Here is an 18,263-nt window from a genome sequence, read left to right on the forward strand (position 1 = left end):
ATCAACAGGATGATGATCTAAAGGGAAAGGGGCTGCCGGTGAGTGAAGTACAGCGGGATCTTGGTGTTCTTGTGCATGAATCACAAAAAGCTAGCAGGCAGGTCCCACATGAGGTAAGAAGGAAAATGGCATTTTGGCTTTTATTGCAAAGGGGTTGGAGTTTAAAAACAGGGAGGTTTTGTTGCAACTGTACAGTGTGTTGGTGATGCCTCACCTGGAATAGTGCATACAGTTTTCATCCCCTTCCCTAAACAAGGATACAGTAATATTGGACATAGTCCAAAAGGAAATTCACCAGGCTAATTCCTGGATGGGAGGGTTGTCCGATCAAGAGGGAGTAAATTGTCAAGGTCTGTGTTCCTTGAAGTTTTGAAGACAAAGGGGTGATTGAAACATATAAGATCCTGAGGGGGCTTGACAAGGTAGATGGTGAGATATTTTCACGAGTGGGAGAGTCTCAAACAAAATAAATACCTCATTGAATGTTTTTAAGGCAAGGAAAGATAAATTTTTGAACAGTAAAGGATTTAAGGGTTATGGTGAGTGGGCAGGTAAGTAGAGCTGAGTCCACGAAAAGATCAGCTGTGATCTTATTGAATGGCAGAGCAGGCTCGAGGGGCCAGATGGCCTACTCCTGCTCCTAGTTCGTATGTTCTTATAAGCACTGATTCCAGATTGTTCAATACTTCTACATTGAATCCCTCTCCTTTCCTTCTCCCATATGTACTGTATGATGTACCGATCATGATGCCCTAACTAAACTAAAACAAAAACCTTCTGACTCATAGAAACATAGAAACCCTACAGCACAGAAAGAGGCCATTTGGCCCATCGAGTCTACACTGACCACAATCCCACCCAGGCCCTACCCCCGTACCTCTGCATATTTTTCCCACTAATCCCTCTAACCTACGCATCTCAGGACACTAAGGGCAATTTTAGCATGGCCAATCAACCTAACCCGCACATCTTTGGACTGTGGGAGGAAACCGGAGCACCCGGAGGAAACCCACGCAGACACGAGGAGAATGTGCAAACTCCACCCAGACGGTGACCCAAGCCGGGAATCGAACCCAGGTCCCTGGAGCAGTGCTAACCACTGTGCCGCAACTAGGGATGGGTAATAAATGCTGGCCAGCCAGCGACGCCCATGTCCCACGAATGAGTAAAAGAAATCACAGAATTATTTTGATTCAAAGTTGAGACCTTATCCACACACAGAACACGAGTAGAGTCTCTCCCGCTGTGAATGCTGTAATATTTTTTCAGGCTGTGGAACTAGTTAAAGCTCTTTCCACACTCAGTGCACTGGAACACTCTCATTCGAGTATGTGTGTGTCTCGGTGATTTGCCACTCCCATTGATGTTTAAAACTTTCTGAAGCAGACGGTACAGAGAAACATTTCTTCTGGATTCAAAGGCCAATGATAATCAGATCCTGATGAATTGAGTGAGGACGGACGTTTGCTTTGAGATTTCTGTCTGTAAATCCTCATCACCTGATATCCTGTAAAAGGAGTTTACAAAAGTCATCACTCGGTACAAGATAGAAATTCAGAACAGATAATTCTAGTTTCTACGGAACAGTCTTTCCTCTCTCATTCCACAAAGGCTGTAAATCTCCATCCCACACACTCTCCCTCCATTCTCACTCTGCTGTATCTAATATTTATCCTTCCAATTTTCCTGAAGGTGCTGATTCAGGCTGATTGACATATCCATGCTCACTGCTTCCTGTCAATCTTTTCAGTAAAACAATTAAACTAAATCAAATGAACTGAGGGACAAATAAACATTCTGCTCATCTTTTTGGCAAAACAATTAAACATGAAATAAATCACTAACTATTCTGTTAATCTTTTTGGCAAAACAAGTAAACCAAATGAAATTAAATGAGGGATAGAGCAAAAGGGCAGACGTCAAAAAGGGAATCTCCTGTCCTGGACAGAGAACTGAAAATCTCCATGCAGGCTGCCAGACAGATATATGTCTATCTGACTGGACTAAAAATGTGTGGAACATACCGACTGAATTCACTTCCTTTCCCTTCAGTTTCTGCAAGTCCCCAATTTCCCCCAGAATGAGAAAAGAAATGGAAAGGGGGAAACATTGATTTCCTCCAAGATGTTGCAGAGGAGGGAGTTTCACTCTGAAGCTCATTGGACAACTTCCGCACGGTGACGTCACAGCGGAGCCCTGCCTGAATCAGCCAATAGACATCCGCCTGCTCCGCGATGACGTCCTGGGGTTACAGTGCGCAGGCTCGGCGAGCGGACACGGGAGCCCCGCACCCACCCATGGTTCCCTCCCCTTGCACCTCCTCGAGCCAAGGGTTCCAGGCAATCGGCTGGCGGCTCCGGCCAGAGCGAGAACCCGCTCGGTGATCTCCCCCTCCCCCCAGCGCAGGACTGCGCATGTCCAAGGGAGAGGGGCAGCTGCGCATGTGCGGAGGGTTGCCCGCCCCTTCCCAACAGCACGCTGAGGTGTTGACCAATGGGAAGATTTGGAGGACCGGAAGTACCTTTCTCCTCCAGCCATCCAGAGCCCCCCCCCCCCCCCCAATGTCTGAGTGCGGAAACTGGACAGTGAGTTTGTTCACCCGGAAAGCTGCTGCTGTTCTGTCTCTGAAAGAATATTGAGTACAGACAGACTCAAACTTCCTTCTGTCTCCCACATCTGTGAGTAAAACACTTTCTTCTCTCCCCCTTTCCATTTCTTTTCTCATTCTGGGGGAAATTGGGGACTTGCAGCAACTGAAGGGAAAGGAAGTGAATCCAGGGAGGCTGCAGACTCTGGAAAGGTTGGCCCAGGTCTCTCTCTTTCTGACTTAAAGACATTGACATCCTTTGCTCCCTCAGCTTGACACATTTATTTGTTTGGCTAAAAGGATGGTCCCTTTCCGAATGTTCACAATTAAAGGGCTGGTTTCCCCAGGAGATGGCTGACATTTAAGAGAACAATAAATTAATACAGGACAGAGATATGCCTCGTGTTGTTATATTGTAGATTTGATATATTATTTTATGGTTCTGTAACAAAGTACATTTATTATTATTTTTCATCTTGTAATGTAACACTGAAGCAATGTTATATATTTTCACTCATTGAGTCATTACAGCGCAGAAGGAGTCCATTCAGTAACTCAAATCCATGCCGACTCTCTGTCGAACAATCCAGTCAGTCCCATTCCCTTTCTATATTTCCCTTTCCCCTGCAAGTTTATTTCCTTCATGTGCCCATCTAATTTCTGAAATATATTAAAGGGGACAGTAAACTAATATCGGACAGAGACGTGTCTGATGTTGATTTTTTAAAAATTCATCCTTGGGACATGGGCATTGCCGGCTGGGCCAGCATTTATTGCCCATCCCTAATTGCCCTTGAACTGAGTGGCTCGCTGGGCCATTTCAGAAGCTGGGTGAGAGTCAACCACATTGCTGTGGCTCTGGAGTCACATGTAGGCCAGACTGGGTAAGGACGGCAGATTTCCTTCCCTGAAGCACATTAATGAACCAGATGGGTTTTTTTGGTCAATCGACAATGGTTTCATGGTCATCAGTAGATTCTTAATTCCAGATTTTGTTTTTAAATTCAAATTCCACCATCTGCCGTGGCAGGATTTGAACCCGGGTTCCCAGAACATTAGCTAAGTTTCTGGATTCATAGTCTAGCGATAATACCGCAAGGCTATCCACTCCCCTGTTGTTATATGGTACATATTCGATATATTATTTATAGCCCTGTAATAAAATACACTTGTTATATCTGGCTGTGTAATTTTGGACTGCAGCTATATTATATATTTCCAACAATCTCTTCCCTCAGAGAATTGTTAGTATCTAGATTTCTCTTCCATAGGGACCAATGGAGGGATTGAATATATTCAAGGATGAGTTAGACAGTTTTTGAATGACAAGGGAGTCAATAATTATTGGGAACAGGCTGGAAAATGGAGAGAAAGCTCAGATGAGGATTTCTTCACTCAAGGATGTGGTGATGTTTTGGATTCTCTACCCCAGAGGACGATAGAGCCTCAGTCATCAAGAATTTTCAAGAGAGGGATTGATAGGTTTCTAGATATTGAAGATATCGATGGATATGGGGGACAGTGTGTGGAAAATAATGCAGAGGTAGATCAACCAATAATCTCAATGAATGGTTGAGCAGACTCGATGGGCCGAATGCTGACTGCAGCTCCTATTTGTTCTGATTTCTGTGCTGGACAGGAAGCAGTGAGCATGGATCTGTCAATCAGCACCTTCAGGAGAATTGGGAGGGTGAATATTAGATACAGCAGAGTGAGAATGGAGGGAGAGTGTGTGGGATGGAGATTCACAGCTTTTGGGGAATGGGAGAGGAAAGAATGTTCATTAGAATCATAGAATTGCTGCATCTTATCAACCGTCCCTGAGCTTTCACAATGAATCCCACTTCTGAGGACACCTTTATCTCTGACTTGTCTGTACTGCTGGCAGTCTCACAAAGCAGCTGCCTGTGTGCTGATACGGGAGGCCCTGCTCGGCAAGTTTAATGCTCCATGACTGTGTCTTTAATGAATGCTCCATAAACTAGAAATGTAGATTTGAATTTTGATCGTATTCTGAATTACGATGTTTTTTCTAAATTGACTTACAGGATATTAGACAAGGAGAAATCAGACAGAAATCTCCAACATCACACCTAGATCTGACAGAGTGACTCGACTTCTTGGGACCTGAATATTTGAATCTAGCAGGAGAAATGTTTGTTTGGCCTCTTGGCTTCAAAAGATTGTAAACATCGCTGTGACTAGAAATGCACTGAGATACACACACCCGAGTGAGAGTGTTCCAGTGCAGTGAGTGTGGAAAGAGCTTTAACCAGTTACACAGCCTGAAAATACATCGCAGCATTCACAGCGGGAGAGACTGTACCCGTGTTCTGTGTGAGATTTAACTGATTGTTCAACCTGGAGAGTCACAAGGACACCCGCACCATGGAGAAACCGTGCAAATGTGGGGACTGTGGGAAGGGATTCAGATACCCATCTGCACTGGAAACTCATCAACGCAGTCACACTGGGGAGAGACCATTCACCTGCTCTGTGTGTGGGAAGGGATTCACTGATTCATCGAACCTGCGCACACACAATCTCACTCACACCAATGAGAGACCGTTTAAATGCTCTGACTGTGGGAGCAGATTTAAAAGCTCTGGAGAACTGATGTCCCACCAGCGCATTCACACTGAGGAGAGACCGTTCAGCTGCTCTCACTGCTCAACGAGGTTTAAAACGTCATCCAGTCTGTGGGAACATCAGCGAGTTCACACTGGGGAGAGACCGTTCACCTGCTCGGTTTGTGGGAAGGGATTCACTCATTCATTCCACCTGCACAGACACAATCTCACTCACACCAGTGAGAGACCGTTCAAATGCTCTGACTGTGGAAAAGGATTCAAAAGCTCTGGAGAACTGGTGTCCCACCAGCGCACTCACAGTGAGGACAGACCGTTCAGCTGCTCTCACTGCACAAAGAGGTTTAGAACATCATCCAACCTGCGCGTACACCAGCAAGTTCACACCGGGGAGAGACCATTCATCTGCTCTGTGTGTGGGAAGGGATTCACTCATTCATCCAGCTTGCTGAAACACAAAGTCACTCACAGCAATGAGAGACCGTTTAAATGCTCTGACTGTGGGAGCGGATTCAAAAGCTCTCAGGAACTGGTGTCCCACCAGCGCATTCACACTGGGGAGAGACCGTTCAGCTGCTCTCACTGCACAAAGAGGTTTAGAACATCATACAACTTGCGGAGACACCAGCGAGTTCACACTGGGGAGAGACCGTTCACCTGCTCTGTGTGTGGGAAGGGATTCAATCATTCATCGAACTTGCGCGCGCACAATCTCACTCACACCAATGAAAGACCATTTAAATGCTCTGACTGTGGGAGCGGATTCAAAAGCTCTCAGGAACTGATGATCCACCAGCGCACTCACACTGAGGAGAGACCATTCAGCTGCTCTCACTGCTCAAAGAGGTTTAGAACATCATCCAACCTGCAGATTCACCAGCGAGTTCACACTGGGGAAAGGCCGTTCACCTGCTCTGTGTGTGGGAAGGGATTCACTCAGTCATCCAGCCTGCAGAAACACAAAGCCACTCACTCCAAGGAGAGCCCCTTTAAATGCTCTGCCTGAGAGGCCGGCTTCAGAAGCTCTCAGGAACTGATGATCCCCGAGCACATTCACACCGGGGAGAGGCCGTTCAGCTGCTCTCACTGTTCAAGGAGGTTTAGAATATCACCAACACTGCTCAAACACCAGTGAGTTCACATCGGGGAGAAACCATTCACCTGCTCGGTGTGTGCGAAAGGATTTACTCAGTTATCCAGCCTGCCCAGACACAACATCATCACACCCAGGAGAGACCCTTTAAATGTGGGCGTGGCTTCAAAAGCTCTCGGGAACTAATGTCCAACCAGTGAGTTCACACCAGGCAGAGGCTGGTCACCTGCTCTGACTGGGAAGGGATTCACTCAGTCAGCAAACTTGGTGAAACACCAGTGAGTTCACAAGTGATGACAGTTCTGGGATTATTCTTGTGAATCTTTCTTGCTCCTTCTCCAGTGCCTCTGTTTCCTTTTTCTAAATGGAGATCACAAATAGTACGTAAAACAGTACAGCACAGGAACAGACCCTTCAGCCCACCATGTTGTGTCGAACATGATGTCAAATTAAACTATTCCTTTCTGCCTGCCCTTGGTCCATATTCCTCTATTCCTTGAATATTCATGTGCTTATTTAAAACCCCCTTAAACGCCCCTATCGTATCTGCCTCCATGACCACTCCTAGCAGCACATTCCGGACACCTACCACTCTCTGTGTAAAAAAACTTACATCTCACATCTCCTTTGAACTTTCCCCGTTTCACCTTCAGTGCATGCTCCCTGGTATTAGACATATCAACTCTGGGGGAAAAGATTCTATGTCTCATTTTATAGACTGCTATCAGGTCTCCCCTCACCCTCCACCGCTATCGAGAAAACAACCCTCGTTTGTCAGTCGCTCACACCCTCCAATCCAGGCAGCATCCTGGGAAACCTCTTCTGCACCCTCATCAAAACCTCTGCGTCCTTTCTGTAATGTGGCGACCAGAATTGAGCGCAATATTCTAAGTGCAACCCAAACAAAGTTTTATAAAGCTGCAACATGGCATGCTGACTCTTGTACTCAATAAAGGCAAGCATGCCATATGCCTTCTTCAGTGACTAAATATTTGTGTGGCTAATTTCAGGGAGCTCTGGACTTGAACCCCAAGATCTCTCTGTACATTAACTGTATACTTATCCTTAATATTTGATCTCCCAAAGTGCAGCACCTCACACTTGCCCGGATTGAAATCCATCTGCCATTTCTCCGCTCATATCTGCAGCTGATCTACATCCCACTGTATCCTTTGACAACCTTCTACACTATCTACAACTCCATCTCGCTTTGTGTCGTCTGCAAGCTTACTAACCCACCCATCCACGTTTTCATCCAAGTCATTTATATATATCACAAATAGCGCAGGTCCCAGTACAGATCCCTGCAGAACACCACTAGTCATGGACCTCTAGCCAGAAAAACACCCTCCACCACTACTCTCTGATTTCTATGGGCAAGTCAATTCTGAATCCAAGCGGCCAAGTCACCGTGAATCCCATGCATCTTAATCTTCTGGATGAGCCGACCATGAGGGACCTTGTTGAAAGCCTCACTAAAATCCATGTACACAACATCCACTGCTCTACCCTCATCGATCACCTTCGTCACCTCCTCGATAAAATCAATCAAGTTGGTAAGATGTTGACGGTGCTCCCACTGCAGTCCTGTGATGAAAATATAGACTGGTTGGTGAAATGTAGATAACAGGTAGAATTGATATCTAATGAGGACTTTATACTTTAGAATTGAATACAGGGCTCATTGTTACTAACGGGGAAAGAAGGGTTAAAACCCTTACCCAGAACCCTTTTCACACACACGTGGACATCTCTGAATCTGACACACACCAAATGGAACGTTACACAAGGGGCTGGAATTCACTGGAATTTCTCAACAACCTTTCAATAGAAATGTCCTGGTACAGACTGTGACAAAGGACACAACAGACAGCAAGAACCAGGAGGAACCTTTAACCCAGAGAATGTTAATAACCTTGTTCAGGACACCAGTGCCAGGCACAGGAGGATCCCAGGAAAAACGGAACATTTAATTTCTGTCTGTTTCACAATTCTAAATGACTGATTCTTTAACAAAGGAATGTTTAAAAACAGCATTGTGATATTCCAAGGTCAACTGTGTCTGGGAAAGGGACACACTGATGTGTTTTTATTTTAAACAGGAGGATCCATTGAAAAGCAGCTCTGGACGATACGAGCACCTCCTGACCTACTTTCAATTCATTTCAAATCACCCATCGCTTTCCGTGGAATATTCTTTATTCTTTCCTGGGATGTGGACACTGCTGGCAAAGCCCCAGCACACGTTGCTCAGCTCCTAATTGCCCCTGAACGGAGTGACTTGCTCAGCCATTTCAGAGGGACAGTTAAGAGTCACCCACATCGCTGTGTGGGTCTGGATTCACATGTAGGCCAGACCGGGTAAGGATGGCAGATTTCCTTCCCTAATAGGGAGCATTAATAGGGTGAACCGGACAGGTTTTTACAACAATCTATGAAAGTTTCATGGTCACCGTTTCTGACACTAACTTTATATAATTCCAGATTGATTCACTGAATTCAAATCCCACCAGCTGCCTGTCCCCAGATCCTTTGCTGCGTCTCTGCATTACTCGGCCAGAGACATTCCCACCACCTCCCCTGAGTGGAATATTCCACACAACCCCTTAGTTAAACAGGAAGGAGAAAAGAGAGCCTTTGACCTTTGGATGACCTCATCACCAACTACAGAAACCTTAAAGCTGACCATTCTGTAAAAGTTTATAAACTTTATTTTTATAAAACACAGAATAAGAAACAGGTGAAAAGTAATAATGGACGTTCCGACTGACATCAGAAACATTGATTGACCGGATAAACACTCACTGCATCACAGAGCGATCCTCAACCATTAAAGAATTGACCCACAATAAGGAATGAGAGAGCCTTATAAAAAGGGGCAGGAGTTTACACAGAGAGGTGACACCCACAGCTGCTCAGGATGATGGAATTCAGTTCAGGAAGGGGAGAAAGTGAGAAGCTTTTGTGATTCAAGACAGAAGTATTGAACAATCTGGAATCAGTGCTTCTCGAGCTTGCTGACGAGCCGAACACTTCAATTAATCTCATCATAAAAACTCCCCAGTGTTAGTAACATGGATTTGGCTGACAAATGTTGAAACGTTGGTTTAGGGACACAAGTTTCGACTTCCCATTTGAGCCTGGGGCACCTTTCTGTCTCTCTGTTGCTCGTGTCAATGACAGCCAGGCAACGGAGCTGAGGGCTGAACTTAGCTGAGAATAACGGGGCCTGTGCCCCAGTTGGGATACTGCACTGGTAGAGAGATGGGAAGGTACTGGAGTGGGAAATGGGCCTCCAACCAATCAGGACATGGGAGGGGGTGACCGAGGCTGATGGTGGGGTGACCCCCGGGGTTCAGTGTCCCTGTGTCCAAAGCGGGGAGTCACAGGAACAGGGGACAGAGCAGCTGAAGAGAAACCATTTGTGTCCAGAACATTGTGAACATCCTTTTACTCTGGTTGTCTTTGATCCTCAAGTCATTTTCTGTTTGTTTTAACCATGTTCTGTTTCATTAATAAACTTTTATCAGTAAAAATATTTGATTTTTCTGGACATTTCCTGATGAGATTGATGCACTTTAGGGAAAGTGGGTGAGAGGGGTTGGCAGGCTCTTTAACATGCTGGGCTTTCAAGAGAGCTGTTAAACATGCTCTATCTCTGATCCCTCACTCAACTTCACTCCGTTATTTTCCAGTTCTGTTCTGGCCCTGCCTGGGGTAACATCTACTCGATCTTTTCTCCTGAAGGAGCACCGTGAGTTCTAGGTTACTTGTACATAAGGACTGATGCTTCAAGCAACAGATCAAGCATGGATGTAAAAGATTCTCCAGCTCTCTCTTTACCCCTATCCAACTTGTGGACAGTTCTTAGTATTATTTCTTCCAAGCCCTTAATTGTCCCAATCTATAATATTATCCATTTTATTTTAATTTCCCTCACTTTGTGAGCATGTGCAGTGTGTTTAATTGGACCCTGATTGTTTTGAACTCAGTTTCTCTGGAGTGTGTTTCAATGCCTTGATGATGTCACAATGTTGTCTCAATCCCCTGGCCACATGAACCATTTCATCTCCTGCTGTGTCTCAAGTAGCTGTGTGTGTTTGGGACCCGCTCTTCACTCCATCTCACCATGAATTTAGGCTTGCTATTTTTCACATGTAACAAATCACATCTGCACACTCACTCCGCTATCCCAAAATCATGTCACACATTCTTAACTCTCAGATGTGCTGACGAAAGGATCAAAGTGAGTGTCTGTCTTTCTTATTTCCCTGTTATTGTCTGATATTTCATGCAATGACTGGGCTTTCAAATGTAGATTTCTTTAAAACAAAGTTCATGGATGTCGGAGTGTTTCACAGACCAAGTATTATGCTGGCCTTCACTGATTTACAACTCCACTCATACAAAGAACAATATGGCGGCACGGTGGCACAGTGGTTAGCACTGCTGCCTCACAGCACCAGGGACCCGGGTTTGATTCCTGGCTTGGGTTACTGTCTGTGTGGAGTTTGCACATTCTCCCCGTGTCTGCATGAGTTTCCTCCGGATGCTCCGGTTTCCTCCCGCAGTCCAAAGCTGTGTGGGTTGGGTTGATTGGCTGTGCTAAATTGACCCTAGTTTCTGGGGGATTAGCAAGGTAAATATGTGGGGTTACGGATATAGGCTGGGATTGTTGTCAGTGCAGGCTTGATGGGCCAAATGGCCTCCTTCTGTACTATCGGGATTCTATTCTATGAATATAATGAAGCAATGTAATGGGCATCTTGTTGATTTCCAGCCTGGGCTAATACAGTAACCTGGAGTTTTATGACCCTTTTGGAATTGTTGGGTGGAGCCTGATTGAAAGGTCAGCGCTCTCTTTGGACATTTTTTTTAAACAGGAGAAAGATTTTAGTTTTCTTTCGTAACAAGCTCTTTGGACTGCAGACTGAGAGCAGTGTTTCTCATCTCTCTCTGTGGAGTGAAGATTCTGCTGCCTGTGAGTTGCCAGCTGGAAGATAGTGGCAAGCAGTCTCTCTCTCTCTGTCTCTCTCTCAAGGTCCTGAAAGTTCCAGGACTGGGAAGTCAAAGTTTGAATTCAACATTTAAAGGACTAATTCACAACAGGTGTTAAAAAGCTGCCAAATCCAGCATCATGTGAGCATACCTGCTTTCTGGGCAAAGCCTAGAACGGGGTGTATGTTTGAAGGGATTATTTGATTTGCAACTGTATACTTAGCTGTACTGGTTGATACAAGATCATGGTTGCTTTTTATTGCAATTGGTAAAAGTTATGCTAATTTTTCTTCTTATACTTTAACTGTGTTCTTAAATACACTTTGTTTGATAAAAGCTTCCTAGTGGCTCACTTGAATCGTACCTGGAGTGAAATATTTATGCTCACCCATGCCAAAATCAAAGTGCAAAACTTCTGGCTCGGCTGACTTTGTAAAACACTTTGGAGTTTCTGACCTGGGTCACAACATGTTTAACCACACCCAAGGTGAGTTATTCAAATTCCTTTATTCAGGACAATATCTTCACAGTATCTTTAAAACAGAAATTAAACATTCCCATTTGATTCCAGACAGTAACATATTCTGTTAGTTTGTTCTTTATTGTCAATGTCAGGCTGAGGTTGTTCCCCTTGGAGCAAAGGAGGTTGAGGGGAGATTTGATAGAGGTGGACAAGATTCTGACAGGTTTAGATAAGGTGGACAAAGAAAAGCTGTTCCTATTAGCCGATTGGACAAGGACGAGGGGGACACAGATTTAAGGTTTTGGGTCAGAGATGCAGAGATGTGAGGAAGAATATTTTGATGCAGCGAATGGTAATGACCTGGAACTCGCTGCCTACGAGGGTGGAGGAAGTGGAGACAATAAACAATTACAAAGGAAATTGGATGGGCATTTGGGGCGTTTCAAACAGAAATGCTGACTAAATATCTCTGAACTTCCTCACACCCTGTCACTCTGTGATCCTTGTGAAATTTGAAACCAGGTATTCACAACAAGACTCAAAGAGCATCAGCCCACTGGAGGCAAAGTCGTGAGACCGGCCAGTCCAGCAGAAAGAAACCCTCCGACCCTCCCCATTGACCAACTGTGAGAATGAACAAAATGCAGTCCTGGGTGTAATTGAGAGCAGAAACAATAACAGCAGAATCTAATCCCCATATTCACTTGTGAACTTTTTGGTGTGTCAGCAGGGTGGATGAATCAGTGAATCCCTTCCCACACTGAGAGCAGCTGAACAGTCTCTCCCCGGTGTGAACTCGCTGGTGTGATTGCAGGGTGGATAACCGAGTGAATCTCTTCCCACACACGGGGCAGGTGAACGGCCTCTCTCCAGAGTGAACTCGCTGGTGTCTCCGCAGATTAGATAACTGAGTGAATCCCTTTCCACACTGAGAGCAGGTGAATGGCCTCTCCCCAGTGTGAACTCGCTGGTGTATCTGCAGGTTTGATAAATGAATGAATCCCTTCCCACACTGAAAGCAACTGTATGGCCTCTCCCCAGTGTGATTGCGCTGGTGTGTCTGCAGGCTGTACAATTGAGTGAATCCTTTCCCACACTGAGAGCAGGTGAACGGTCTCTCCCCAGTGTGAACTCGCTGGTGTGCCCGCAGATGAGATAACTGAGTGAATCTTTTCCCACATGCAGAGCAGCCGAATGGCCTCTCTCCTGTGTGAACTCGCTGGTGTTTCTGTAGGTTGGATGACTTACTGAATCCCTTCACACACTGAGAGCAGGTGAATGGCCTCTCCCCAGTGTGAACTCGCTGGTGTGTCTGCAGGCTTGATATCTGAGTAAATCCCTTCCCACACTGACAGCAGGTGAATGCACTCTCACCAGTGTGAACTTGCTGGTGTCTCTGCAGAGTGGATGAATCAATGAATCCCTTCCCACACACCCAGCAGGTGAACGGCCTCTCCCCAGTGTGGCTGTGCCGATGAGCTTCCAGTAGAGAGGGCGCTTTGTATCTCTTCCCACAGTCCTCACATTTCCATGGTTTTTCCATATTTTCAGTCTCCTTGTATCATTTGAAACCTCGTCCACACAGAGAACATGGTATGGTCTCTCCCTGCTGTGAATGCTGCGATGTATTTTCAGGCTGTGTAACTGGTTAAAGCTCTTTTCACTGTCAGTGCACTGGAACACTCTCACTCGGGTGTGTGTTTGTGTCCCGGTGTTTTTCCAGTCACACTGCTGCTTAAAATCTTGCAGTCAAACATTTCTCCTTCCCATTCAGAGGCTGAGGATATTTAGTTTCCAAGGAATCGAGTGACTCTGTCAGATTGAGATGTGATCGTTAAAATTTATCGGTGTGATTCCTCTTCTAATATCCTGTAAAAACAATTTACAAAATTCATCACAGCCAGTACAGGATAGAAATTCAGAACAGACAATTCTAGTTTCTGTGGAACATTCTTTCCTCTCTCATTCCCCAAAAGCTGTAAATCTCCATCCCACACACTCTCCCTCCATTCTCACTCTGCTGTAGCTAATATTCACCCTCCCAATTCTCCTGAAGGTGCTGATTGAGGCTGATTGACAGATCCATGCTCACTGCTTCCTGTCCTGGACACACACAGCTGAAAATCTCCATGCAGACTGCCAGTCTAACAGAAATATGGCTACATTCTCGACTAAAAATGTTTTAAATGGATTGTTTCAGTGAGTGAAGATACAGGGGGGTTGTGACTGATGATGATATTGAACTTGCTGCCAACGTGGGTGATCATAGAGTTTGACAGCATGGAAAGAGGCCCTTCGGCCCATCGTGTTTGTGCCGGCCATCAAGCACCGTTCTATTCTAATCCCATTTTCCACACGTGATGTGTAACCTTGCATGCTATGGCATTGCAAGAGTTTATCTAAATTCTTCTTCAATGTTATGATGATTCCCACCTCTACCACCCTTTCAGGCAGTGAGTTCCAGATTCCCATCACCATCTGAGTGAAAAAGCTTTCCCTCACATCTTCTATCAACCTCCTGCCCCTGAACTTAAATCCAGGCCCCTGGTTATTGACCTCTCTACTAAAGAGAAAAGTTCCTTTCTATCCCCCCTATCTGTGCCCCTCAGAATTTTAATGTTAGGCTGGATAACTTGGGGTTGTTCTCCTTGGAGCAAAGTAGATTGATAGAGGTGTACAAGGGTACATGGAGGTGTCAAAGTTTTCATGCTCTGTTTACACGTGTACAAGCTCTGACTATGGGTCATCCAGTCTCAAAACGTTGGTTCGATTCTCTCTCCACAGATGATGTCAAATCTGCTGAGATTTTCCAGCATTTACTGTTTTACTTTCCCTTTCTTTTTCCTTCTCTGTCACCGCTCTGCCTCATCAATAAGACATTGGGACTCAGAGGGTTGATGCAGTTTGATGGACAAGTTGTCTCCATTCTGAACAATGGGGAACAAGCTCCTCCCAGTCATTGACAATATTGCCCCCTAAAACGATGCCGGCTGCGCATGCGCCTTGTTGCATATATGCCCTGTTTTTTTTTACTTAAAACTCTCCTTTATTGTGAATCACGTCAAATCTTTTACACGTTTTGTGAACAGAATTCCCACTCACCTGATGAAAGCTCGTGGCTTGTGCTACCAAATAAACCTGGTGTTGTGAACGCGGCCCGAACATGAGGAGCTGCGGTACCGCTCGGTACAAACTGAGGTTTGTACAAACAGCTCTTTACAGAGGTTCACGGCTGACACAACCTGCTTCCGCAGCGTTTCCGTCCACCCGCGAGATCCCTCGCCCCCTCCGTACCGTCAATCACCGCTAATCTATCTATACTTTTCCAATTCAATCAAATCAAATCCAATTCACGGTCTCAACAAGTTGAGACATTTCAGATCCAGGCTGACAAGACAGGGCGAGCGACCAAACCACCCTGTCCTGGGCCTGATCTACATGAGCCAAGCTGATTGGAGAAGGGGGAGGTTCCTCCTCCAATACTTGAGCTCATTTGCATCTTAGCCAAAAGGCCGAGATGCCGCTTTAAAAAATTGCTTCATATGAAACATATGAAGCTTCAGTGTAACCTAATGACCCCAACCAAGCGCGGCCATGGGCTGCTGACCATACTACACTTGATCTTAGCCAAAAGGCCGAATCTCCGAGCCGAAAAAACAGCCCTTCCACGTCGCCATTACCCACAATGCGCATGCTCCAGTCAGAGCGGGCCCCGCCCCTCATTCACTTTGATTGGTTGGAGGCATCCAACGCCGGCATCTCCACATTATTGGTTGAAGGACCAGCCTCTCCCGGTCGGACCTCCAACCGCGCCCCTTCTCTTCCCATTGGTGCGCGCTGCCGTCAATCAGCCGGGCATTGTGACGGTGACTTGCTGCTTGTCCAATAATCACCGTGACAGAGTCTCAGTGTAACAATGACACACACAGGCTCCAATACAATCAGAGTGGGGATGGAGCACAGAGACAACACAGCAAAGCACTGACTTACTCTGAGTGTAACAATGACACACACAGACTCCAATACAGTCAGAGTGGAGATGGAGCACAGAGACAACACAGCAAAGCACTGACTTACTCTGAGTGTAACAATGACACATACAGGCTCCAATACAGTCAGAGTGGAGATGGAGCACAGAGACAACACAGCAAAGCACTGACTAACTCTCAGTGTAACAGTGACACATACAGGCTCCAATACAATCAGAGTGGGGATGGAGCACAGAGACAACACAGCAAAGCACTGACTTACTCTGAGTGTAACAATGACACACACAGGCTCCAATACAGTCAGAGTGGAGATGGAGCACAGAGACAACACAGCAAAGCACTGACTTACTCTCAGTGTAACAGTGACACATACAGGCTCCAATACAATCAGAGTGGGGATGGAGCACAGAGACAACACAGCAAAGCACTGACTTACTCTGAGTGTAACAATGACACACACAGGCTCCGATACAATCAGAGTGGGGATGGAGCACAGAGACAACACAGCAAAGCACTGACTTACTCTGAGTGTAACAATGACACACACAGGCTCCAATACAATCAGAGTGGGGATGGAGCACAGAGACAACACAGCAAAGCACTGACTTCAAAACAGAAAATGCTGCAAAACCTCAGCAAGTCTGACAGCAACTGTGGAGAGAGATTCCATGATGTGGAGATGCTGGCGTTCGACTGGGGTAAGCCCAGTAAGAAGTCTCACAACACCAGGTTATAGTCCAACAGGTTTAGAACATAGAACATAGAAAGCCACAGCACAAACAGGCCCTTCGGCCCACAAGTTGCGCCGATCACATCCCCACCTCTAGGCCTATCTATAGCCCTCAATCCCATTAAATCCCATGTACTCATCCAGAAGTCTCTTAAAAGACCCCAACGAGTTTGCCTCCACCACCACCGACGTCAGCCGATTCCACTCACCCACCACCCTCTGAGTGAAAAACTTACCCCTGACATCTCCTCTGTACCTACCCCCCAGCACCTTAAACCTGTGTCCTCTCGTAGCAACCATTTCAGCCCTTGGAAATAGCCTCTGAGAGTCTACCCTATCCAGACCTCTCAACATCTTGTAAACCTCTATCAGGTCACCTCTCATCCTTCGTCTCTCCAGGGAGAAGAGACCAAGCTCCCTCAACCTATCCTCATAAGGCATGCCCCCCAATCCAGGCAACATCCTTGTAAATCTCCTCTGCACCCTTTCAATGGCTTCAACATCTTTCCTGTAATGAGGTGACCAGATCTGCGCGCAGTACTCCAAGTGGGGTCTAACCAGGGTCCTATAAAGCTGCAGCATTATCTCCCGACTCCTAAACTCAATCCCTCGATTAATGAAGGCCAGTACGCCGTACGCCTTCTTGACCGCATCCTCCACCTGCGAGGCCGATTTAAGAGTCCTATGGACCCGGACCCCAAGGTCCTTCTGATCCTCTACACTGCTAAGAATGGTACCCTTCATATTATACTGCTGCTTCATCCCATTGGATCTGCCAAAATGGATCACCACACACTTATCCGGGTTGAAGTCCATCTGCCACTTCTCCGCCCAGTCTTGCATTCTATCTATGTCTCGCTGCAACTTCTGACATTCCTCCAAACTATCCACAACACCACCTACCTTGGTGTCGTCAGCAAACTTACCAACCCATCCCTCCACTTCCTCATCCAGGTCATTTATGAAAATGACAAACAGCAAGGGTCCCAGAACAGATCCCTGGGGCACTCCACTGGTCACTGACCTCCATGCAGTACAAGCCATAAGCTTTCGGAGCGCTGCTCCTTCATCAGATGAGTGGGAGTTCTGTTCACAAACAGGGCATATAAAGACACAAACTCAATTTACAAAATAATGGTTGGAATGCAAGTCTTTACAGGTAATCAAGTCTTAAAGGTACAGACAATGTGAGTGGAAGGAGCATTAAGCACAGGTTAAAGAGATGTGTATTGTCTCCAGCCAGGACAGTTAGTGAGATTTTGCAAGTCCAGGCAAGTCGTGGAGGTTACAGATAGTGTGACATGAACCCAAGATCCCGGTTGAGGCCGTCCTCATGTGTGCGGAACTTGGCTATCAGTCTCTGTTCAGCGACTCTGCGTTGTCGTGTGTCGTGAAGGCCGCCTTGGAGAACGCTGACCCGAAGATCAGAGGCCGAATGCCTGTGACCGTTGAAGTGTTCCCCAACAGGAAGAGAACACTCTTGCCTGGTGATTGTCGAGCGCTGTTCATTCATCCGTGGTCGTAGCGTCTGCATAGTCTCCCCAATGTTCCATGCCTCGGGACATTCTTTCCTGCAACGTATCAGGCAGACAACGTTGGCTGAGTTGCAAGTGTATGTACCATACACCTGGTGTATGGTGTTCTCACGTGAGATGATGGCATCCGTGTTGATGATCCGGCACGTCTTGCAGAGGTTGCTGTGGCAGGGTTGTGTGGTGTCGTTTTCACTGTTCTCCTGAAGGCTGGGAAGTTTGTGAGACTTACAGAGAGATTCCAGCCAACGTTTCGAGTCTGGATGACCCTTCGTCATGGATT

General features: G+C 46.2%; 1 protein-coding gene across 1 annotated transcript in view; it reads right to left on the bottom strand.

Annotated features, from left to right (window-relative positions):
• LOC144484337 (uncharacterized) overlaps nt 1-13,472 on the bottom strand; it is a 38,288-nt gene extending 24,816 nt beyond the window's left edge. The window contains exon 1 of the mRNA XM_078202876.1: nt 12,490-13,472. Within this exon, the coding sequence (XP_078059002.1) occupies nt 12,490-13,272 (783 nt within the window). The 5' untranslated portion in view covers nt 13,273-13,472. The remainder of the gene's footprint in view (nt 1-12,489) is intronic.
• Nucleotides 13,473-18,263: the final 4,791 nt, after the last annotated feature.

This window comes from Mustelus asterias, unplaced genomic scaffold, assembly GCF_964213995.1.
Source record: "Mustelus asterias unplaced genomic scaffold, sMusAst1.hap1.1 HAP1_SCAFFOLD_100, whole genome shotgun sequence".
NCBI classification, from domain to species: Eukaryota; Metazoa; Chordata; class Chondrichthyes; order Carcharhiniformes; family Triakidae; genus Mustelus; species Mustelus asterias.